Genomic DNA, 20,792 nt, shown 5'->3' on the forward strand with positions numbered 1-20,792 from the left:
ATACATCCCCAAGGACAAAAAAGGCAACACTTAGGATGGTGAAGTGGTCTAGTAGAGACTCCTAGTGCGCAAGTTGCATAAAGTACTGTAGGATCAGGAGACAGACAGAGATCTCTCTTCTTGCCCCACTCTTTTTTCCTAGCAAGGGTAATGCTTCATAATCATGAGAACTGTAATAGTCAAAGTTATTTTTAAAAACAAGGCAAGTAAAGCACTGCATTTATAAAGTTTCAGAGGTAAGGTTATTTTCAGCTAACCCTCCTATTGAAATACTCTTTTGCACAGACTTTTTTAGGTGTTATTATTTCATTTAATAGATACTGATCTTTTCAAGTCCCTATACAGAACTAAATGGTGGCTCATCTTTGCTCAGAACCTGAGTTTTGTTCCACATTTTTGCAGCTTCAATATTACTTCTTAATGCAAATATTTGCTGGGTTTACTTTACAGTGTTACAGAGGTACCTGCCCTGGAGCTTGTATATGCAGAAAAGTTCTATTTTATGAAATCTGAAATTAACAGATTAATAAATAATGAAGACTCTTACTTAATCATTCTCTGTGTTGCAAACTTCAGTTGACCATGCTCACTACCTTCATATGCATAGAAGAAATACTCTTAAGATTCTGGGAACCTGAATCAAGCATGACACAACACTGCTAGAAGTGGTGAGAAGTCTGTCATCTTGGTTCAAAGGAGAATGTAACTATGAAAGCACTGTAATATCTTTATCAAACGATCATCAGTTATTCAATGTTGTAGGAGCTATTTTTCACTCTATACAATGCAAAGAGAACAAATTTTTATTCTCTTCAGTCACTGATATCCTTAAAATCAACTTTAATGTTGGACTTTACAGTTCAGCTGAATACAGACCAGAACCATACGCTTATCCCTTGTGTGTCAGGACCATGACTGCCTCGAGAAGCTCTGCAATCTGCTCCCCTCACCTGAGGGGTCTGGCTGCCAGTGCCCATGGCCAGCCCTAAGATGGAGCCCCCCGAGGAGCCCCAGACCAGCTGCTGGGAACTGCTCTGGCATGAGCCAGACTGCTGAGCTTACCTCAGCTGAGCAGGGCCCAGCAGCTGCCCCATGTCACGTAACAGCCAGCTGCAGACGGCTCCAAAGCTGAGCCAGTGAGCTATGCTGGATGCACCTCTGACAGTAGATTTAAGAAAAGGGAAAAATTGCTGTGCTACAGCAGTGGGGACAGAGGAGTGAGAAGCAGCCCTGCAGACACTAAGGTGAGTGCAGCAGGAGGGCAGGAGGTGCTCCAGGCAGGCAGCAGCAGTTCCCCTGTGGGTTGTGGAGAGGCCCCTGGTGGAGCAGGCTGTCCCCCTGCAGCCCATGGGTGCCACATGGAGCAGATCTCCATGCTGCAGCCCCCCCATGGGTGGAGGAGCCCCCGTGGAGCAGGTGGATGCGGCCTGGAGGAGGCTGCGGCCCATGGAGAGCCCCCGCAGGAGCAGGGGTTGGGGAGGAAGGTGTTTTCAGTTTGCTTTAGTTCTCAGTGCTCCAGTACGTCTTGCTTGTGACAATAACCGGTGAGCGATCTCCCTGTCCTTATCTTCACCCATGAGCTTTCTTCATATTTTCTTCCCCTGTGTTTTTGAGGAGGGGGAGCTACAGAGTGGTGCTGTGGTCTTAGCTACCTACTGGTGTTAAACCACCACAGGTGCAGGCAGCTTAATTACTGAGCTATGTATATCCAAAATGGTATATACTTGTGAGGAGGAGAACTCCCACTAGCGTTAGAGGCTGTATTTAACATAAGAGGTGTTGACTGAATCCTGAAAAAGACACGTCTTCGGGATAGCAAACTCTTTGGGAGGGTGGCAGGAGTTCCTATCAATTTCTTTTTGTTGACTGAGTTCCAAGAAGAGAGCATTTGAAGTACTTGATAAGCAAAGGTGATGATTTGGTGTGGATGTCTCTATTTAAAGGTATGTCACCTCAGGTAATGTGAAGCGTGGACTATGTTTTTGGCCATACTGTCAAATACCAAGAGCATGGCGAGAGTTTGCACCAGTTACAACACAATTCTGTACAGGTGTTAACACCTGTCTGTAACAGGATCCCTCTCTTGTGAGGAGGATGAAAGGCTGTAAGAGAGAGGTGTTTTTACATTATTAATTCAGTGTTGTCAAACAGAGCTAATAAAATATTGAAAATACTCAGCTCTCTCAAATCCAGAATTAGCCACAGGCTTCCTTTATTCCTGGCACTATAAGCAACAGAAGTATACATGTACTCTGTTTTAAGAGCAGGAGAAGAGGTTCTCTAAAAGAGATTCTGTCTTGACAGGTTATTTTGGCAGGAATTCTAATTTGCAGATGATAAAAAAGTAGGAAGTAATTTGGAATAGAATCGTGTGTTATGCAATCACAACCACCATGATGCACTCGACTGTAGCAGTACAGTCTAAACGCCCTAACAATGAGCAAAATTGAAGAACAGCCAAGGGACAGCGGTAAGAAAATCCTTTGACAAATTGTTTAAAAACCAAACTGCTTTAAAGGTGATGGTTTTTAAACATAAAACTAATGAAATTACAATAAACTCTAAGAGCCTGACTAGGTTACCGTTCCTTACACAATTGATGCTGCTATCTTTTCCCACTCAGAAGAATTTTAATGGTCCAAAAGATTTTACTTGTGATGTGATTCTTCAGAACGAAGAAAGAGAAATCTGTGCTTACAAGAGTTTTCAAACCCAGCTTTTTCTAGACTTCAAGAATGTCATGTGTCCATTCAAAACTTTGAAGAAGGTTTTTCTCAACAACTATAATCTTTAGAGAATAACTTGCAAACAGTACAGCTCTCAGAAAAAAAAGAAAAAAAAAGAAAAATCAAAAAAGCCTAACAAACACTTAAGTGTCCATAATTAAGGGTCTCAACCACCACACAAGGACAGCTTTTAAGAATGCTGGTTTTAACATTAATGCTTCCTCGTACATCTTATAGTGCATCTAAAAAAAAACACCACATCCATATATTCTTTTACCAACAAGTGATTTTATAAATATTGCAAAAATAAGGAGGAAACTCTTCTTGAAACTACATAAATTCTTGATCATACTCACAAATTCACCAGCTATGAGTTTGAAGTATAAATCCTACATGCACCTGTCACGGTTTTGGCTGGGATAGAGTTAATTTTCTTCACAGAGGCTCACACAGTGCTGCGTTTGGGATTTTTGATGAGAATAGTGGTGATAACACAGGGATGGTTTCAGTTGTTGCAGAGCAGTGCTCGCGCAGAGCCAAGGCCGTTCCTGCTCCTCGCGCTGCCCTGCCAGTGAGGGGCTGGGAGGGGACACAGCCAGGACAGCTGGCCCAGGCTGACCAGAGGGGTGTCCCACACCGTGTGGCATCATGCTGAGCAATAGGGCTGGGGTAGAGAAGGAGGAAGGGGGGATGCTGGCAGTGATGGCGTTTGTCTTCCCAAGGAACCGCTCTGCGTGACGAGCCCTGCTTGCCTGGAAGTGGCTGAGCACCTGCCTGCCGATGGGAAGCAGCAAATGGGTTCCTTGGTTTGCTTTGCTTGTGCACGGCTTCTGCTTTACCCACTGAACTGTCCTGATCTCAACCCGTGAGTTCTCGCACTTTTACCTTCCCGATTCTCTCCCCCACCCCACCAAGGGACAGCGAGCGAGCAGCTGTGTGGGGCTGAGCTGCCTGCCGGGGCTAAACCACAACACAACAGTCCTTCTTGGCACCCAATGTGGGGCCCAAAGGGTTTGAGATGATTGACAGATATGATTTCAGTGTGGAGTGTGCTAGATCAAATTTATACATGTTATAGCAGTTAGGCTGCTAATTGGCAGACTCCTGTGCTTGCTATGGGGCCTGCTTGCCTTCCTGTATGCCAGAATCCAGTGCTTATTAGTGTCCGCTTTTCCTTCTGCCATTTGCTCTGCTCCTTATCGTTTTGGTTTGCTGCGCTAGGAACAGTTTGATAACAGGTACAGCCACGAGCCTGAGCTGGCCAACACCCAGGACATCGCCGCTGTTCCTGCACTGCTGCAGTGGGCAGGCTGGAACTCCGAACTGAAGGCAAGTCAGAGGGGCTGTGACCTGTGAATGAATCCACATGGGAGTACGTACACCCTGAGGCGTCTGTGGCCACAGCTAAGTCCACTCCCGAGCAAAGTACACCTTGAGGAATCTGTGGCCATGGAGAAGTCAGTGCTGCAGCAGGCACACCTTGTGGTCTCCGTGTCCGTGAACAAGGCCATGCCACGATACCTCAAAGTGTCTGTGGCCATGAGTAAGAGCACAACACAGCAGGTGTCTGACAGGGCTGTGGGCAATGGAAAAGGCCGCACCAGGGCAGGTACACCTGGAGGTGATTGTGGCTGTGGATAAGTCCATACAGCAGCAGATACACCTCTGAAGAGGCTGTGGCCTGCTAATAAGTGCACAGCAGAACAGACAGACCTCAAAGAATCTGTGGCCATGGGTAAGTCCACAACACAGTAGCTAAACCTCCAAAGGTTTATAGCAGGAACTCCTTGCTGCTAGCCGAGCCAGGGACAAGAGAAGGACTTCACTGCAACTATTCTGGCCTGAAGGAATGAGGGGTGGCTCTTGACAACTCAGAGCAGATGACAGCCCTGAAATGTATGTAGGTAATCAGTAAAAATATCAAGTAAACCACCTTTGACACGTAGTGGTTATAATCCATACACAGAGATCAGCTGCCTAGAAAACGTTACATGAAAATATGACAGCTACAGTTGCAACAGCAGGAGGTGAGCGCATACATGTGCATGTATATTTTTTGTATTCTGGGCGGTTAGGTGGGATTGCTGAGGTGACAGCACATATTCTTGGCATATCTTCACAATTATAAAAAATCCTCAACACACTAAGTGGGTTCATTTCTAGATACATTTCAAATTAGTACCAAGTGATAACTTACATCATGAAAGAGTTATGAAATAATTTTTTAATTAGTATTTACAACTATAATTTATGCATTGGTATACTTTTTCTGCATTTTCATGCACTTGTAAGAACTCAACAATTTGAAGCCTCTTTTGATGCAACAATCATCCTCTTGAACTTGTTCTTTTAGAAAACCTGTCACTTGAGCAAGAAGAATGGTTTATTAGCTGTTAACATTTTTACGTTGACATTTTGTCATTCAAAGCCATTGCTAAATAAGAAAAAAATATATAAATGAGTTTTCCAGCATGAAGCACCATCCTTCTGGTAAAGCCTTATTCACTTATTTCATTGCAAATTCAGTCTCTGAAAGTATTGAGCTTGTGATCGTGTGTTTCTGAGGGTATACTGCAAAATTGTCAAGTGCTTGATTTATAAATGCTACATCAGTTATGGAAAAGCTGTTAAACTAATTGCTTTGAGTTACAAGTTCTTTAACTGAATACAGTCCTATTACAGGAGTAAATGTACTGGTGCATTTATGTTGTTGTAACACTGTATTTTTAAACTTCTGTGCTAGAAACAAGCCTGTAAACAATCGAGGACTGCCTAAAATGGATAAATTCCCTAGCAAATTAATCCTCCATCTCACCTCCTCACTTCAAGCGTACACGTGGATGAGCTGCTTCTGAATTCACTGAATGACCGAAGAGTAATGCATTTTCCTGAAGTTTGTGTTAAAACACCATGCAGCAAACAGCAATGCTCAGCAACTGTTCAGCTGTACTTTGTCCATCTGTGTCTTACAGGTGGGATGAGAGCTACAGTACTTTGTCAGGAGTTGCACTGATGTCCTTGATTACATATCACAGCTCTTCAGAACAGACTCTTAATTTTGGCCCGAGGAGCTGGACTTTAAGAAAAAAGCATGATTGCCAAGTGTCACCCTCAACTACGTGCTACAACATAAGCTAATGAAAATCAGGTTCCTCCCTCACTTACCTGATGTGACATAAGTCAAGCTATGGCTCACACTGGTGTACAAACTCCTGCACTGCAAACACCCTTTATAATCGATGTATCTTTAATTACATACAATGAAAAAGTGATACATTTTAGAGAATTATTCCTTTTTTTAAAATGTGAAATTGAGTATTTTTGAGAACTGACAGAATAATCAATGCTTGTATTTTGATACTCACCATTTTAAGTTGCAGAATTATTTAGCAATGGGTGCTTTGAGGTTGGTTTCTGTTTCGTCTCATCAGCCCTCCTCCCCCCCAGCTTAGTGATCCTAACCACAAGGGACCTAACTGACCAACCAGTACTTCTAACAATTGTTTTCTGTGCTGAAACATCTTAAATCACCTCCAATGAACTACATGACTTTATTCTGAAGAGCATCTACACTAGCGAAAAGTCCACAAGCTTCAGTGCTTAAATTATGAGCTGTCAGGCCCCATTTGATGTCACAGCACGACTGGGAATTGCTAGCTGAAACCCATTCCTATCCCATTACCCCATTTTTGCTTTATTTAATCTCTTGCTTGTGCTTACACACAGGTATACACCTAATGCTCTGAGCAGTCCATTTAAAGAACTGGACTGGCAGAAGCCTCTTTATTTGTGTAGTCCAGGTATAGTTTCAAAGGCAGTTTGAACAGAATTTCAGCTCTCCCAAGGGAAAGGTCTTGACCAAGGTCTGGCATTGCTGACTGTGGTAAGGCAATTCAACTCATTAAAAAGACAGAAAAACAGCAGAAAAAGCACCGAACATCTGTTATGCAAGCACACTGAGCTAATTTAGTTTGCATTCAGATTCATCCCACAGCAGACAAGAGAACACGTGGTTAGTAGTCAGGAGAGGGAGAAAAAGGGAAGATGAGGAAGGAGGAAGAACTCCCTTCCCACTTTCCGTGGCAGAGAGCTGTTAATTCAGTTCATCTGCACTGTGAAAACGTACCCTTTGCCTCTGGCCTGCTCAGCTGCCCCATGCAGCTCAGCGTGGAGTCAGACACACTCCATTCCCAGCCCTGCAGAGCTGTAAGGCTACCTCTTTGATCAGTAACCACCTGGCAGGCTGTGCCTCCTGACACTCGAGACAGGGGAGTTGGGACAGGTCACGGAGAATCAGCTACCGACAAGTTCTAAACTGAATTTGGGTCAGATGTAAAGTGCTTTGTGCTGCATCTTTCACTTACCTAAGGTACCTATGGTATACTTCACATCAGGTATGCACAGTCACTCTTTAGAGATCCCTGCAAGCAACTGAACAGAAATAACACTTTAGCTGTTTTTCCTTTTATTATATAAACTTACAAGATTAGGACAGTTTTCATCCTTTTAAAAGCTTTTCTGGAATTGCTCCAGCCAACAATCCAGGCTGAACTGATTCATGTAAAGTAACAAATACCCTAAACTCAGAGCTATCCAAAACTGGGACATGTTCTTTAAGGACTTAAGGACTTAATACAAAATTTTAATTTTCCAGTACAGAAGATTCAAAAGAGATCTCTCAGTCTGAGATTCGATCTTCAGTAACTGGAAATAAAATCCAAGGTGTTTTCATCTAATATAAATCCTCCTGATTTCAAAGATACTTTCTTCCATTCCTGTCCAAGTTATGCCACACGCTTTCAAAGCACACATCAGGCAGCATATGAGAAATGTTTTTTATTATTCATATAGAAAAGTAAATTGATTCAAGTAATTGATGGGTTCTTGACTGAGTGTGTTTTGCAAAGGGAACAAGACAGATCAAGATAAACCAAACTTTATCCAGACACCAGTTAAAGCCAGCTTTAGGAAGGAAATATAAATGTGATGAGCAACCTAACTAGGAAAGGTGAGATCTAGAATTCTAAGAGATTAGAGAACACAACAAAAAAGAGCTGCAAATACTTCTGGAATCCTCTTTAAAATGTCCCTCAATTAAATATAACCAAAAGAGAACTGCAAACTAATAGCATTACTCGAAGAGGGGGAAGGAGCAGAGCCAAGATTCCTGCCAATACATCAAACACTAAAGCTGCTTGCAAGCACCGACCAATTACTTTTTACCTCATTGATATCTCCTTCTGAACATCCTTGCAAAAAATTATTTTCTTTATTCACCGATTCAACTAGTGAGTCAACAGCTGAATACTGCAGTTACTGCCTCAATGCTCTACTGCTTTCCCTTTTTCACATCAGACTTAGGATTCTTGCCTTCATTTTTCAGAACCTTCAAGGTATAAAGAGAAATGGTAGGAAATGCTTTGCCCCACGACCATTTATTTAAACGATAACTTCTCCACTGAAGCTCCCAAATGACCTCTTGTAACTTCTTACAGATCTAGCATTAGGATTGGAAACAGTTTAAAGCTCCATGAAACGAATATATAACCTTCCTTCAGCTTTCCTTAAAGGAGATGTGTTGCTTAAGGAAAACTGACATTTGGACTGTCAACATGACTAGATCACTGCCTCTCTTCAATGCCCTCTTCTTTCTTTCTTTTTGTACCCTCAGCCTATGATGATCTGTCTGCATATTTGGCATTAGTGGTAAATTTCTGAGGCCAGGGACAAATCATTTGCTTAAGGGTAGATACCCAACACAGGAAGACTCTTCACCTCAGTACAGAGTAACACAGGTATTAGCAGCTGTACTTTATAATGATTAAATCTACCTTACAAGTAAAACCCTTGTATTTGTTTTTGAAATTATTTCTCTAGTGCTTGTATTTTCCATATAATTAAAACCAAAGAGGGAAGCACTTCCAAAAGTGTAGGAAAGTAACCCAGAGAGAGATAATATAGCCAACTATTTACTTTTAAAAATCTCAGTCCACCAGCCCCATTTATTAAAGCCTCTAAAAGCAGGTGTTTTGACAGAAGACAGGCATCAGACCACTTTTCTATTAGTTACATGGCATTTATTGCATCTCTCTAATCTTCAGACTCACAAATGAAATGCAACTTTAATCTCTTTCTGTGTGTAAATCCTACAAAAATATTATTAGTTTACGCCCTAGTAAATAATCTGGCAAGCCTTCCTGGCAGGAAGAATCAAAATTATTTTTGAACACATCACTGTCTTCAGTGTTAGCCCAAACTTGTCAGCACTGAAGCTGGCATCACAGCCCATGCTTTTCCATCGTTACTTTAGGCAAGCACTCCATGAGCCATGGCGCCAGTGGAAGATTTTCATTATCTTGCACTAAAACTCAACAACTCTCCTCCATTTCCTCAGCTCGTATGTGCTGTAGTTTTCTCAATGGTCTAGTCAAAATAACTCAGGAAAGAATCATTTAAACTGCTTGCTTTTGGCTTACTCCTACAAAAACGGGTAGGAAACACTCCCATGAGAACAGGCAGCAGATCTGACAGCCTCTAATCCCTCTGCTGGTACAGCTACACCCAGCAGACATCAAAGGGTAACTCTTATCCTTCTCCTGGGACAGAAGTTACACGACCTTAATTATCTTAGCAGGAAGTTTCTGACTAATAGCATGCCAAAATATTATACCAGGGCAGATTAAGGACTTCAAAAGCTATTGCAGTAAGATTATTTTTTGATGTTTGGACTCTCCAGTTAATACAAATGGTAACATCTCTTGTTCAGTTACATTACATTTTATTACTGGTATAGTTGCCCCACTATAAATTATCTCGATTCTGCTTTAACACCCTTCAGCTGAACGAGAACAGACCGCATTCAGTATGAAGATACAGCACGTGAAAAGTGCTTTCAGCCCAGAGATCTCCAGATTACTTCCCAAAAAAGGTCAGAAGCCTGACCCAGAGTTGTTTTAATGCTGCAAACACGGTGCTCATAAAATATGAGCAGTTTAACTGATTTTCCTGGCACCGTCAAACCAGTTTGACTCCATATATTAAAAATATATATTGAATGCAGAATGATAGCGGTAATGACTCCACAGACACGTGGAAGGTGTTAAGACAGGGGTCTTTTCTGGATCAAATGCACCTGAGAAAGATACACCTGTAGAAGATAAGATGTGTGTTTGAACTAATAGTCACAGGAGAGCTTTGTAGATGCTTTAGAGGTACAGGCATGCTAACTAGCTATGACTGCAGAAGGTACTGTGAAATTTACTTCCTTAAAAAGAATTATAGGAAGACCAATGTGATTTTTTAGAAAAGCTCAAAATGTTAATAGAATGGAAAGCTAGTTAATAATTAATAATTCCCTCTTAGAAGAAACTGACTTAATCTCTTTCTGTAGTCATACTGCTTCAGTATGAAATGATTTCAACAAACCTCAGAAGACAAACTAAGGATATACTGGTCTAGCTCAGGTCATCACATGGGGCTCACAGCTGCGCTGTACCTCAAAATGGAAACTAGGCCTCACTTCCCTTCCCATCGCATGCTAATTAAGAATTCAGCACAACCGATGCCAAACTTGTTTAATAAATACCTGCACATAAAACGGAAAGCACTTAATCCCTCTGTGATTAAATGTGGCAGAGCCAGGAGGTTCTGTTACTTGTTTTGACAAGAGTTTGTGGAACTCTGGAGCAGTATCCGGCAATGCTCTGCGGATCATCAGCTATGCCAAGGAATCCAAACACATTTGTGAGACACAAGACACTACTCTGCTCGATGCTTCATACATGAAAAAGCTCAATGAACACATGAACCTAAATGATCTGTTCCTGGATTATCACTCTATAAGCCATATTGCTCAAGATGGTACAACAGTTGGCAGGCTCAAAGGAGTAATATTCTCTTCATCGATGAGCCTGGGAATATTTATGTGGCTCTTGACACCCAGTCAGATAGCGTTTATTGAATTTGCGAGACACGGAGTCTTAGTGAGCACGTATGTAAGAGACGGAACCACAGGAACTGCAGCAGCCAAACCTGCAGGCAAGGGAAGATGAGGTGCTTGTACACACCCAAGGGAATAATTAGAAGGCACACAGCAATAGAGAAAAAGATGCACTGGCAGCCATGCCTATGCAATTCATTTAGCATTATTGCTCTTGCAGCTTTAAAACTGCTGTGTTTAATTTTTCATGTAAGCAAGAGTTACAGCAGGAGAGGGGGAGGAAAGAGCATTGCTAGGCTGAATTTTAAGGAGATTGCAGAGTCCCTCCTCCAGGTTAGGCCACCCAAAGGGGACAGCCTCACTTGCAGGCCTGTGCAGCACCTCCAGAAGCAGCCCAAGCACCCAAGAGCTCAGGCAGCTCACAGGACAGAGGCAGGGAGGCGAGGGGCTGTCTGCAAGCAGCAGAGCTAGGTGTAGGAAAGCCATCTCAGCAGGCCAAGCTGCCCGGCACACCTCCCACCACAGACTGCACCTCCCCGAGGCTGACAAAACCCTGCGCTGTCACAGGAAGAAAAACAAGCGCGCTGGCTCCGCGGCTGGAGCCGCACAACAAACCCCATCAGGAAGTGCATCTGGCTGAGTGCTTCCCCCTTCACCAGGCTAGTTTCAGCCTGGTCACTTCTCCTACCTGGCACACAAAGACTGCACCAACACCACACAGCAAGCACAAGTCCTTTTAAAAACCGGCCCTCACTGTGCGATGGCAGCATGTCATGAAATGTGACGTGACATGCCTGCTCGGAGCACCCACACAACTGCAGACGGGTAGCTGATAAATGAAGGCATGCTGCAGAAAGGACTTGCAAACCTATTCAGCAGTACTACCACTTACTGCCCCCCTCACAACTCACACACGCTCCTGTCTGCAGAAGTTTCCTTCGGGAAAAAAAAAAAAATACTGAATTTATCTTTCCAGTAAATCAGTGTTAACAGCCTCAGAAAAAAAAACTTTATAAATATCGTAAATATAAATATCATCACTTTCTTCCTCTGCTGTTTCTTTTTCTTTATCAACTCTACAGAATCACAGGATTAGATTTTGTTAACAGTTTTTTTGTTTTTAATTCCTATGAACACGTATGTCAAGCGCCCTGGGAAATACATTCAGACTAAGTAGTGAGGAGTGAAAGCATTAGTCACGCTGACACTTACACGGTCCTACTCATACTCCAGAATAATCATTACCAAAATAAATGGGGCAGTTTTCACACCACAAATTTACTCCCAAGCTATGATTAGCAACCTCAACTTATTCGGAATGAAATAACTGCTAATTATAGCTAATATGACAAAACAAGATGGTTTGGCTTTAGCTTTTGGTGCTTCGCATTTTTCAAGTTACTGGATTAACTTCCTACAACGGCAGTCAAATACTTCATTTGGCCCAGCCTGTCTTGATGTCAAGCTGAAGAAGTTTATTTCAAGTTAACACCTGAACAGCCTTCCACAGAAGGCCCAGCCAAACCAGGAAGATTAATTTAAGTATTGATACAGAAAGGCAATTTTTAGACCATGATTTTCAGAAAGGCTCATCCTTCCTTACAAAGTCTGCAGTACTTTATCACAAGATACACAGGACTCGCTCAAGTCCTTCTAATCTCCAAGAATTGAAAATGAAGAGTAATTCTTCAGAAGATAAATCCTTTGTTGCTTTGAGACTGTGGTTGGTAGAATTTAAAGCAGCATCGCTGGAATACAAGGCTGATGACTGAAAGGCATGAATATGGACAGCACAAGAATTTGATTAACTGCGCCTCCGCAATTTTACCCATCATTTTTCATGCTTATAAAGCGCTCTTTTGTGGCAGCTTACCTTACACCAATAATGAATTGGCACAAGTTTAAAATGCTGATAGCAGGTTTAAACAGCACTGAAGAAAAGAGATAGTTCATTTAACTGTTTAAAAAAAAAAAAAAAAAAACTTTAATGTGGATGTTTTGTATCACCAGAACATCCACATACCATTAGGTATCGTTCAGCTTTCCCCATGGTCATTGGCGAGCCGCATGCTACGGCCTGTGTGTGCACCCAAAAAGCTGTGCCCATCACAGATGGCCACCCCCAAACGCATGCCCTGCTGCTCACCACTTCCTCGTGGTGGCTGTTAACCTTCCCTCTGCTCTGTGAAAGCAGATACTCACACGACAGCTCCCCTACCCGTTTGAACCAAAGTAACTCCAGTTGACAAAGCTTACTACGAGGGTTGCTTAAGCCAGGATAGCTGCTGAAGGAGGAAGGGATGCACACCCTCTGCAGCTGTAGTGCTGACAGAGGAAATCCATTACTTCTGCTAGCAGTACAAATGCATACAAGCTAACAACCTGACCCTACTCTATCCCTTTACACGTAGCTGAGCTCCCCATTCCTGGGGTACATCAGGAGATGTTGGTTGTGCTCCTTACATTGCCAGACACGCAGCTGACCACCACCACATGAAAACATCTGGTCCTGTGACAAAAGAGGACCTGCAATGTTTCTGGAGGAAGAATTACAGACAGAAGCAAGAAAGCATTTCAGATTTTAAGACTTCCCTCAACCAAGTATCCCTAGGGATATCTGCACAGCAAGGAGCAAGCTGCAGGCTAACTGCTCAGCGGGAGCAGGACATCTCATGGTGTAAGTGGCCACCATGCACTAACAGGAAAAAAAATATATATGTTTATAGTTATTTTCATGCAGAAACTGCTGTTATAGAAAAAAAATAAATCTGAAGTTATAGAGAAGCAAGAGCCTGCAGGTGCACACCGCCTCCCCAGCACAGCACACACGGAGAAGCCCCCGCTCCTCTTCCCAAGCGCCGCGCCGTTCACACCGCCAACAAAACCCTCCCTGCAGGGCCGCAGCGCTCGCCCCCTGCCCCCTCCCCAGCTCCACCCCGAGGCCCCGGGCGGCGCCTCAGGGCCCCGCCGGGCCCGCGGCACGGAGCAGCGGCGGGGGCCGCCCCGCCAGGCCAGGCCAGGCCCGGCCCGGCCGCGCACAAGATGGCTGCGCGGGGCCGCGGGGGGCAGCGCCCGGCACCCAGCGCCCGGCACCCGCCGCCCGGGGCCGCCTCTCCCCGCCGCGGGGCCGCGCTGCCCGGATGCGGGCGGCACAAGCGGTTCCTGTAGGTGAAAGGTCGGGGGGCGCGGGACGGGACGGGACGGGAGCGGCGGCGGAGCGGGGAAGGAGGGCGGCGGCCGTTACTGGCCGTTAACAGCCGTTGGCGGCCGTTACCGCGCGGCCGGGGGAGGCGCCTCACCTGCGGGGCCCGGCGGCGCTCCGGCGACTTTATTTGGCGGCGGCGGCTGCCGAGCCGGGGGTCAGAGTTCGCGGCCCCGCCCCGCCCCCGCCCCGCCGCGGCTGCGCACGGAGGGAGCCCCCCCGCCACGGGGAGGGCCTCGCCCCGCCCCCCGCGGCCGTTAACGGCGCCTCAGGGCTGCGGGCGGCCGTTGGAGCGAGGCGCTGATGCCACAGCAGCGTCCTGCTCCTCTGCCGCTGTCTGCGTTTTTTCCCCCATCCTTTTCCATCTGTTCAGTGAAGGTTGTAGCGCTGTGCTAACAGACCGGCAGGAACCTGAGGGTCACAGAGGCTGTACGCACGGCTTCGGTGTCTGAAGCCCGTTTATACGTTCAAACCATTTTACACGATTTCTGTTGAATCATATGACATAAGCATCAACCAAAGCAAAAATACATGATCAGACACCGTATAACTTTAAATTTAATACAGAGAAATAGACTCAAAAGTTGGAAAAGCCCTCCAAGACCATCTGGTCCAACCATCCCCCCACCACCAATGTCACCCACCAAACCGTGTCCCCAAGCACCACATCCAACCTTTCCTTGAACACCCCCAGGGACAGTAACTCCACCACCTCCCTTGGCAACCCGTCCCAATGCCTGACTGCTTTCTGAGAAGAAATGTCTCCTCATTTCCAACCTGAACCTCCCCTGGCACAACTTGAAGCCATTCCCTCTAGTCCTGTCGCTAGTTACCTGTGAGAAGAGGCCAACCCCTAGCTCCCCACACCCTCCTTTCAAGTACTTGTAGAGGGCAATGCTCTTATCTTGCCAGTTCCTTCACTGATTTTCCTTCCAGCATCCCACAGCTATAGTTGCGTCCAGCAACTCCAGTTCAAGATCACTAGTTCAGTATTTGCAAGCATCATATTTTGCTTTTTGATCAAACACATCAAAAAAGCCAATTTTTTATGGAAAAATGTTAAATCGGAGTAATTAATTTGCTAAGCATTTCCTGCAAGCATAGAATAATATTACACCACTCTCAATTTATGGTACTGGTCAATTCCCATGCTAGCCTGACTCGCACATCCACCTTCTAAATGAAGCTTACTGCAGTTTAATTTAATACCAAGGGGCTTGCACTAAAGCTCATTTCATACAGGCATTTTAATACCCGCAATAGAGCAGAAATGTCACTAACCAGTGAAAAATGTTTTGATTTTTTTTTAGCAAGTGACCCAATTCATACTTGGTCTGTATTAGAAAGGCATGCCCATGCAGCTGCGTCAGCCAGGATTACGAGACATCTCTATCAAAAATATATAGAAACAAAATCCTTTATGCTGTTACTGCAAGTTACCAAAAGAACTGCTTTCAAACATCCGTCAGAGATGTACAAGGAGGCAGCATAACTAACCTGACAGAAAAATCTCTCCCTTACAGGCCCTGCTGAAATCCTTGTGCCAACAGAAACTGCGTGATTCAGGCATACTTTAATAGATACAGCAGAATTGGATTTTGTGAAAGGATTTATTAATGCAACACCCTTCATCTATAGATGCAAATCTAGTTCTTTAGGATGCTTGTTTCTTAGGATCCTTTCTTTGCCAGTAGTATGTCTATTCTTAACAACGTGCTGAAGAATTAATTTCAACAAATTCAAAACAAAGCTTGAGTATCAGATGCAGTAACCAGTAAGAAGAGCAGGATGATGGGATTACTTTCTTTTGCAAAAAATAAACATGACCACAGCACCAGGAAAAATTCACATAGTTGTGACTATAGAGGGGGAGACAAGTACAAATCCTATGTCCTCACAAAAGTAAGAGACTACATGATTTCTGAGCAATTTTCAACATAAGACAGGAGAATAACCCTCGTATTCAGCATCTTGTGGTCCAGAACCGACTTAGCTCCACCAATAAACATTCAAGACAATTGCATTAATGAAGTACTTTCTCTTTGGATTGAAGTATCCTCATCAGCCGTTGCTGCAGCTGCGGGTTCTGCTCACATCCCTGTGAATCACACTGCTTTGTAGCACATGGGGCAGAGGGAGCCTCACTCAGCCATGGGCTGATGAAGCTCAGAACTGTCATTCCCCAGGGCTGGGGGTGGCTTCAGGAGATAAGGCCCCACTACTTGGTGTCCTGCAAGGTGGGACTGTGCAGGAACGAATTTTTGTTGCAGTTTGCCTGCAAGCTGGGCTCAATAGAAAACAAACATCACGAACTCAGAGGCTTTTAGTCTGAGGGGCTGGGGAAGAAGGAACAGTAAGCCGAGAACTACACAGCAAGAGGTAGCTAAGGAAAGATAGCAGGGCAGGAAGGTGGAAATAATTTTCACGGCAAACACATTGTCTTTGTAATAAGTGTGAGTAGTGTCTTGGCTGACGTGAGCAGGAGCGTTTAAAACTGCTGTGTCAGGTGGTCAGATCCAGCAGCAAGCTCTGTCAGTCTGTGTGCACAGCTTACACCTTTTTGTACTTTTTTTGTTTGTAAGGGCAAAGCATAGCACGGACTTCCAAGTAAGACAGATGTGCAGGATAATGGCAGCAAATTCTTCTGCCTGGAAAGCAGTGAATGAATGAATTACACAACACACAAAACCTGAAAATATTTCAAAAACAAACACAGATTCAACTAACGTGAATTTATTTGTACAAAAATGATACATATCCACAGGAATATTTACAACAACTTTAAGTTGTTTTCATTTACAAAATAAAGATTCCATTCTTTCATTTAGACAGTACAGTTTGTGACTGCTCCAAATAAAAGCATATTTAGATGGTAAAATACAGGGGACAGCAGTTATGGCAAACATGCATTGAATGCGTCTTTCCAAACATCTCCTTACATTTGTCCTGGTTTCAGTTAAACCACAACAACATTATGATGGAATACACATAATTTGGCAATCAACTTTAAAAAAGAAAAAAATATTTATTAAGATGTATTCCAAAGCTGCTCGGCTATCCCTTTGTTTCAAGTCCGTTGGGGATAATAGAAGGTTTTTAAGTCAAAGATTTCTTAAAGGCAATTCAGGATCCTAGACCTTTCAGTTACCCTAGAATAAAGATGCTAGAACTAATCTTCAATGCTAATGTTTGTCTCATACTCTATTAAGCAATCTTAAATTAAAAACGATAGATGCATATAAGAGGTAGCCAGGTGTTTAATAACTACTGGTCTTGTTTAGTGATTTTTCTGATGTAGGGGTCAAATCAAGAAGCGACTTTACTTCCGATGGTAAAGAATCAAAATGGAAGGCAAGGTGGAGAAATAAAGTAACACTTCAAAAAGCAACCATCTGAAAACGTTATGAAAGAAACTGTGTTTGGGGCTCTCCATATGATACAAAGCACTGGTTCTGGAGAAAGGGAAAAAGAAATATTCAAACATGCTCATAAAGACTAATTTGTTTCACACACAGACAGCAATATGTGCTCTATTGTTTTTTAAGGCTCTGTTCAAATCCATGCCTGTCATAGACGATCTGTGGATTGATCTCTGCTTCTGGAAGAAGTCCTCTGACTTCTACGCTATTTTCTTGCTCTGCACCTAATCATCAAGAGGTAGTTTGTCGCCACACAGGAGGCAGAACTTGGGCACCTTACTCAGCCTGTGCTTTGACTTTTATTGCTCTGTTTCAGTGTTGCAGCAGAGATCAATATCAGACCATAAATTAAAACTAAATGAAACTTGCTCCTACTCAAATTTCTTATTTATCTGCCAGTTCATGGCTTCCCATCTTAGCTGGTATGCAGTCCATATAAAAATATTAAGCTCTTCTCCTTGATAACATCAACTGGAACAGCTACAGCACATCTATGTTACACTAGTATCAGATTTATTTCGGATACAGTAAAAACCATGTCAGAAATCACCCTGAAGAGACAGATTAATAGCTTACTTGGCTTCAGTCAGCAGCTGGTTTTGAAAAACTAAGTAAAAGCCCTTTATATATAACAAAAGAATATTTATTTATCATGTTTGCATTAAAAAGAAAGAGTGAATAAAGGCTTTGATCCAACTCCTACTGAATTTCAAACACTGCCTGGTCAAATCTCTAGCATTCCTCAGAAGAGCCGGATCTACAGCCTGAAGTCCCTGATTCACAAAGGTTCTTTACTGAAATGCTCAAAGTCAATGAAATTATACTTGAATACTCAATGTTAAGCATTAGGCTCCAAAGCCCACTACTAACCTAACAGCAGCTCAGGAAAATCAAGTCTCTTCAGAGCTGTCTACGTTAGTATTTAGACCTTGAGGTATTTGAGGGCATACAGAAATTTTGGCTTGCATTTTCATTCATGGTCTTTACGTGATGGCTACTATTCTATCATCATTTCCTTTCCTTTGTGAGGCCTCAATATAGTTATTAGCATTTAAAATATTAATTTCAAAGTTAGTTGCTTTTAATCCCATTTCCACAACTAGTTTGATTAAGAGGACTACCAAAAAACGTTGCATACAGTAAAATCAACTGGCTACATGTGCATCGCTTTTGACATAAAAAATGGCTTGCTTTCATGTGTTTTTCATAGTTCTAGTTCCATTTATGCTATTACAGTGATAACATTTTTCCAAAACTTAAATAGAATAAATGCACCAGAATCATCAGCAAGTATTTCCTAATGAGGTATACTGACAATTTTCTTAAAGAATAAAAAACAAAACACCTAAAACTGAACTGTGTTGTAAAGCGTCAAACAGAACAAAACATAGTGTAAACAAAAGGTATTTCAAAGAATGGTATACAATTTCATTGCCACCTGCACTAAAAAAAAAAAAAAAAAAAAAGCTGTTTTCTGGGTATGGCAATTCCAGTTCAAGCATATTATTTAAATATACAATAGTTTAAGTTTTGGGGAGATGGGGTCCATATATATTTGTTTAGTGTTCTTAGAACAATAGTTTACACAGTCTTTCATATGGCATACAGAACTCATTCAACACAATTTTGAAACAAATAATGTATTTAATCTTTCTCCTGTACGCCAAAAATGTATTTTTACTCTGCTTTAAATTACGAATGGAAACATACAATAAAATATACCCTGAAATTGTTTGAAAGTAGCTCATTTAGTCTCTTTGGCATCTGTAGTACTGTAAAAGCTCTACTGCTTTCTCTCTGTAATTGCTAAGTCTGTTTTAAAATATTTGTCCATTTTCTCTTCTTTCATAATTGAGCTGTACTAGGTAATTGCTTCTGTGACACAGAATTTATTGTACTGTTTTAATTGGTATGCAAGATTTCAACTACCGTTCAAGAAAAGGAGCAGCATTTTATCATGCAACTTCTCATAAAGGAGTTTACATAGCCAACAAATATCCAAAATCTTTGAAATTCCTATTCTGATCTGTTTTTGTTAAACTGCAAGCTGAGTATCAGCAACTCAAGACCTATATACAAATCATGAGGAACTACACAATTGCAATAAATGAATTGTTGTTTAAAAAAAAAAAAAAAGTACAAACTTTAGGAGTATGTTGACTCACAGACCTATCATTCTGAAAACAAGGGAAGTTTGGACCTCGATGCAGACCTCACAAACAATTTTGACCATTAAAGTAAACATTGGAATTTAATAAATAACACATTTTGTATCAACACAGAAATACACACAAGTCTTTTTAAAAATATTACCTTACACTAAAAATGCATCAAACCCTAACGCTGACAAATATACATTTTTTTGTAGATTGACATGGCAGGATTCATTTTCTTGCAACAGTTGCTGTACTCTGTTTTACCATCATCCCTGGACATTTTGGTTCAGACTTGCTGACGCTGCTACAATATTGTGCCTTCTTGAAAAGCTTCTATCCACCTATTGGAGAATTAAACAGGGTTATGAAGATGCTGGTAAAACCACAAGTCACACTGCCCATCCCCTACAGATTCACACAGCAAGTAACATCCTGCTTACATTACCAGTTGTTCTGTTAGTGAAAATGCCAGAAATCTATCCAACGAGTTCAAACCTACTACAGAGCTTGCTAAAAACATCAAGTATCAGTACAAGGCCAGGTGACTTTTTTTTCCCATAATGAAGTTACATGCATAAAGAACAAATGAAGCTGGGGAATCAAGTGTTCAAAAAGCAGGAAAAGCCAAGGTTACATCAACTTTAATAAAATGGTTTTCAGAACATACACCTTTTTTTAAAAATGGCAATATGCCCTTCTGTAGTATCACTGCAGACATGATCTAGGATGCATCAGGGCACTACAAGAGCTGAGGTAGCTGTCTGCATAGCCCAGGCCTGCTGCTTTTGCCCCTGGTACAAGGACAATCCTGAAGGACTACTGGGGCTGAGGGAGGAAGCTGCAGGGAACATGGGCTGAGTGGAGGCACGATGACAGAGTTTCTAAGAAACTTTCCCCATATTCACACACACAATATGTACTACTACTAAACCACATATTAACAGGTACCCTGCACATTGTGCCTGTGAAAATACCAGTGTGTGTAAGGGAGGGAAGTCCCAGACTGCTGATGCCAGGCGCCTCAACCTGGAACTTCAGAGTTAACATTCAGACACTTCTACTTGTATCTATTTTAAGGATATGCTGGCTGCTCCTACTTGATTACAAGGGTGATAAACATCCTCACCTTCTGCAAAATCTGCAAACAATCAGTGTTTTGGATGCAAAAATGTTGCAAAAATCAATGATTCTGAAGCACTCTGATACTACACTGACAAATACAGTAAAAAACTTAATAATTTTAATTCCGTCTTTTGAGTGAGGGCTGAATTGTGCGCATGTGAAGTTAAGGGGCCCACATACTGATGATAGAGCAAATGCTGATAGCTCAAATCGCCATCCGTTACTTTT

General features: G+C 42.6%; 2 protein-coding genes across 8 annotated transcripts in view; both read right to left on the minus strand.

Moving 5' to 3' along the window:
- Nucleotides 1-14,058, minus strand: part of NR2C1 (nuclear receptor subfamily 2 group C member 1) — a 48,318-nt gene extending 34,260 nt beyond the window's left edge. For 6 of the 7 annotated variants that reach the window (XM_084298844.1, XM_084298841.1, XM_084298843.1 and 3 more), the window contains exon 1: nt 13,965-14,058. The gene's annotated coding sequence lies outside the window, so the exon portion shown is untranslated. Of the gene's footprint in view, nt 1-7,090; nt 7,158-13,964 lie in introns of all 7 variants that reach the window. The other variant, XM_084298839.1, reaches the window with a different exon arrangement.
- Nucleotides 14,059-19,649: 5,591 nt separating this feature from the next.
- Nucleotides 19,650-20,792, minus strand: part of FGD6 (FYVE, RhoGEF and PH domain containing 6) — a gene marked incomplete at its 5' end in the record, with an annotated part of 68,085 nt that continues 66,942 nt past the window's right edge. The window contains one exon of the mRNA XM_084305884.1: nt 19,650-19,783. Within this exon, the coding sequence (XP_084162010.1) occupies nt 19,747-19,783 (37 nt within the window). The 3' untranslated portion in view covers nt 19,650-19,746. The remainder of the gene's footprint in view (nt 19,784-20,792) is intronic.

This window comes from Netta rufina, assembly GCF_964035555.1.
Source record: "Netta rufina genome assembly, chromosome: 1".
Classification (NCBI taxonomy): domain Eukaryota; kingdom Metazoa; phylum Chordata; class Aves; order Anseriformes; family Anatidae; genus Netta; species Netta rufina.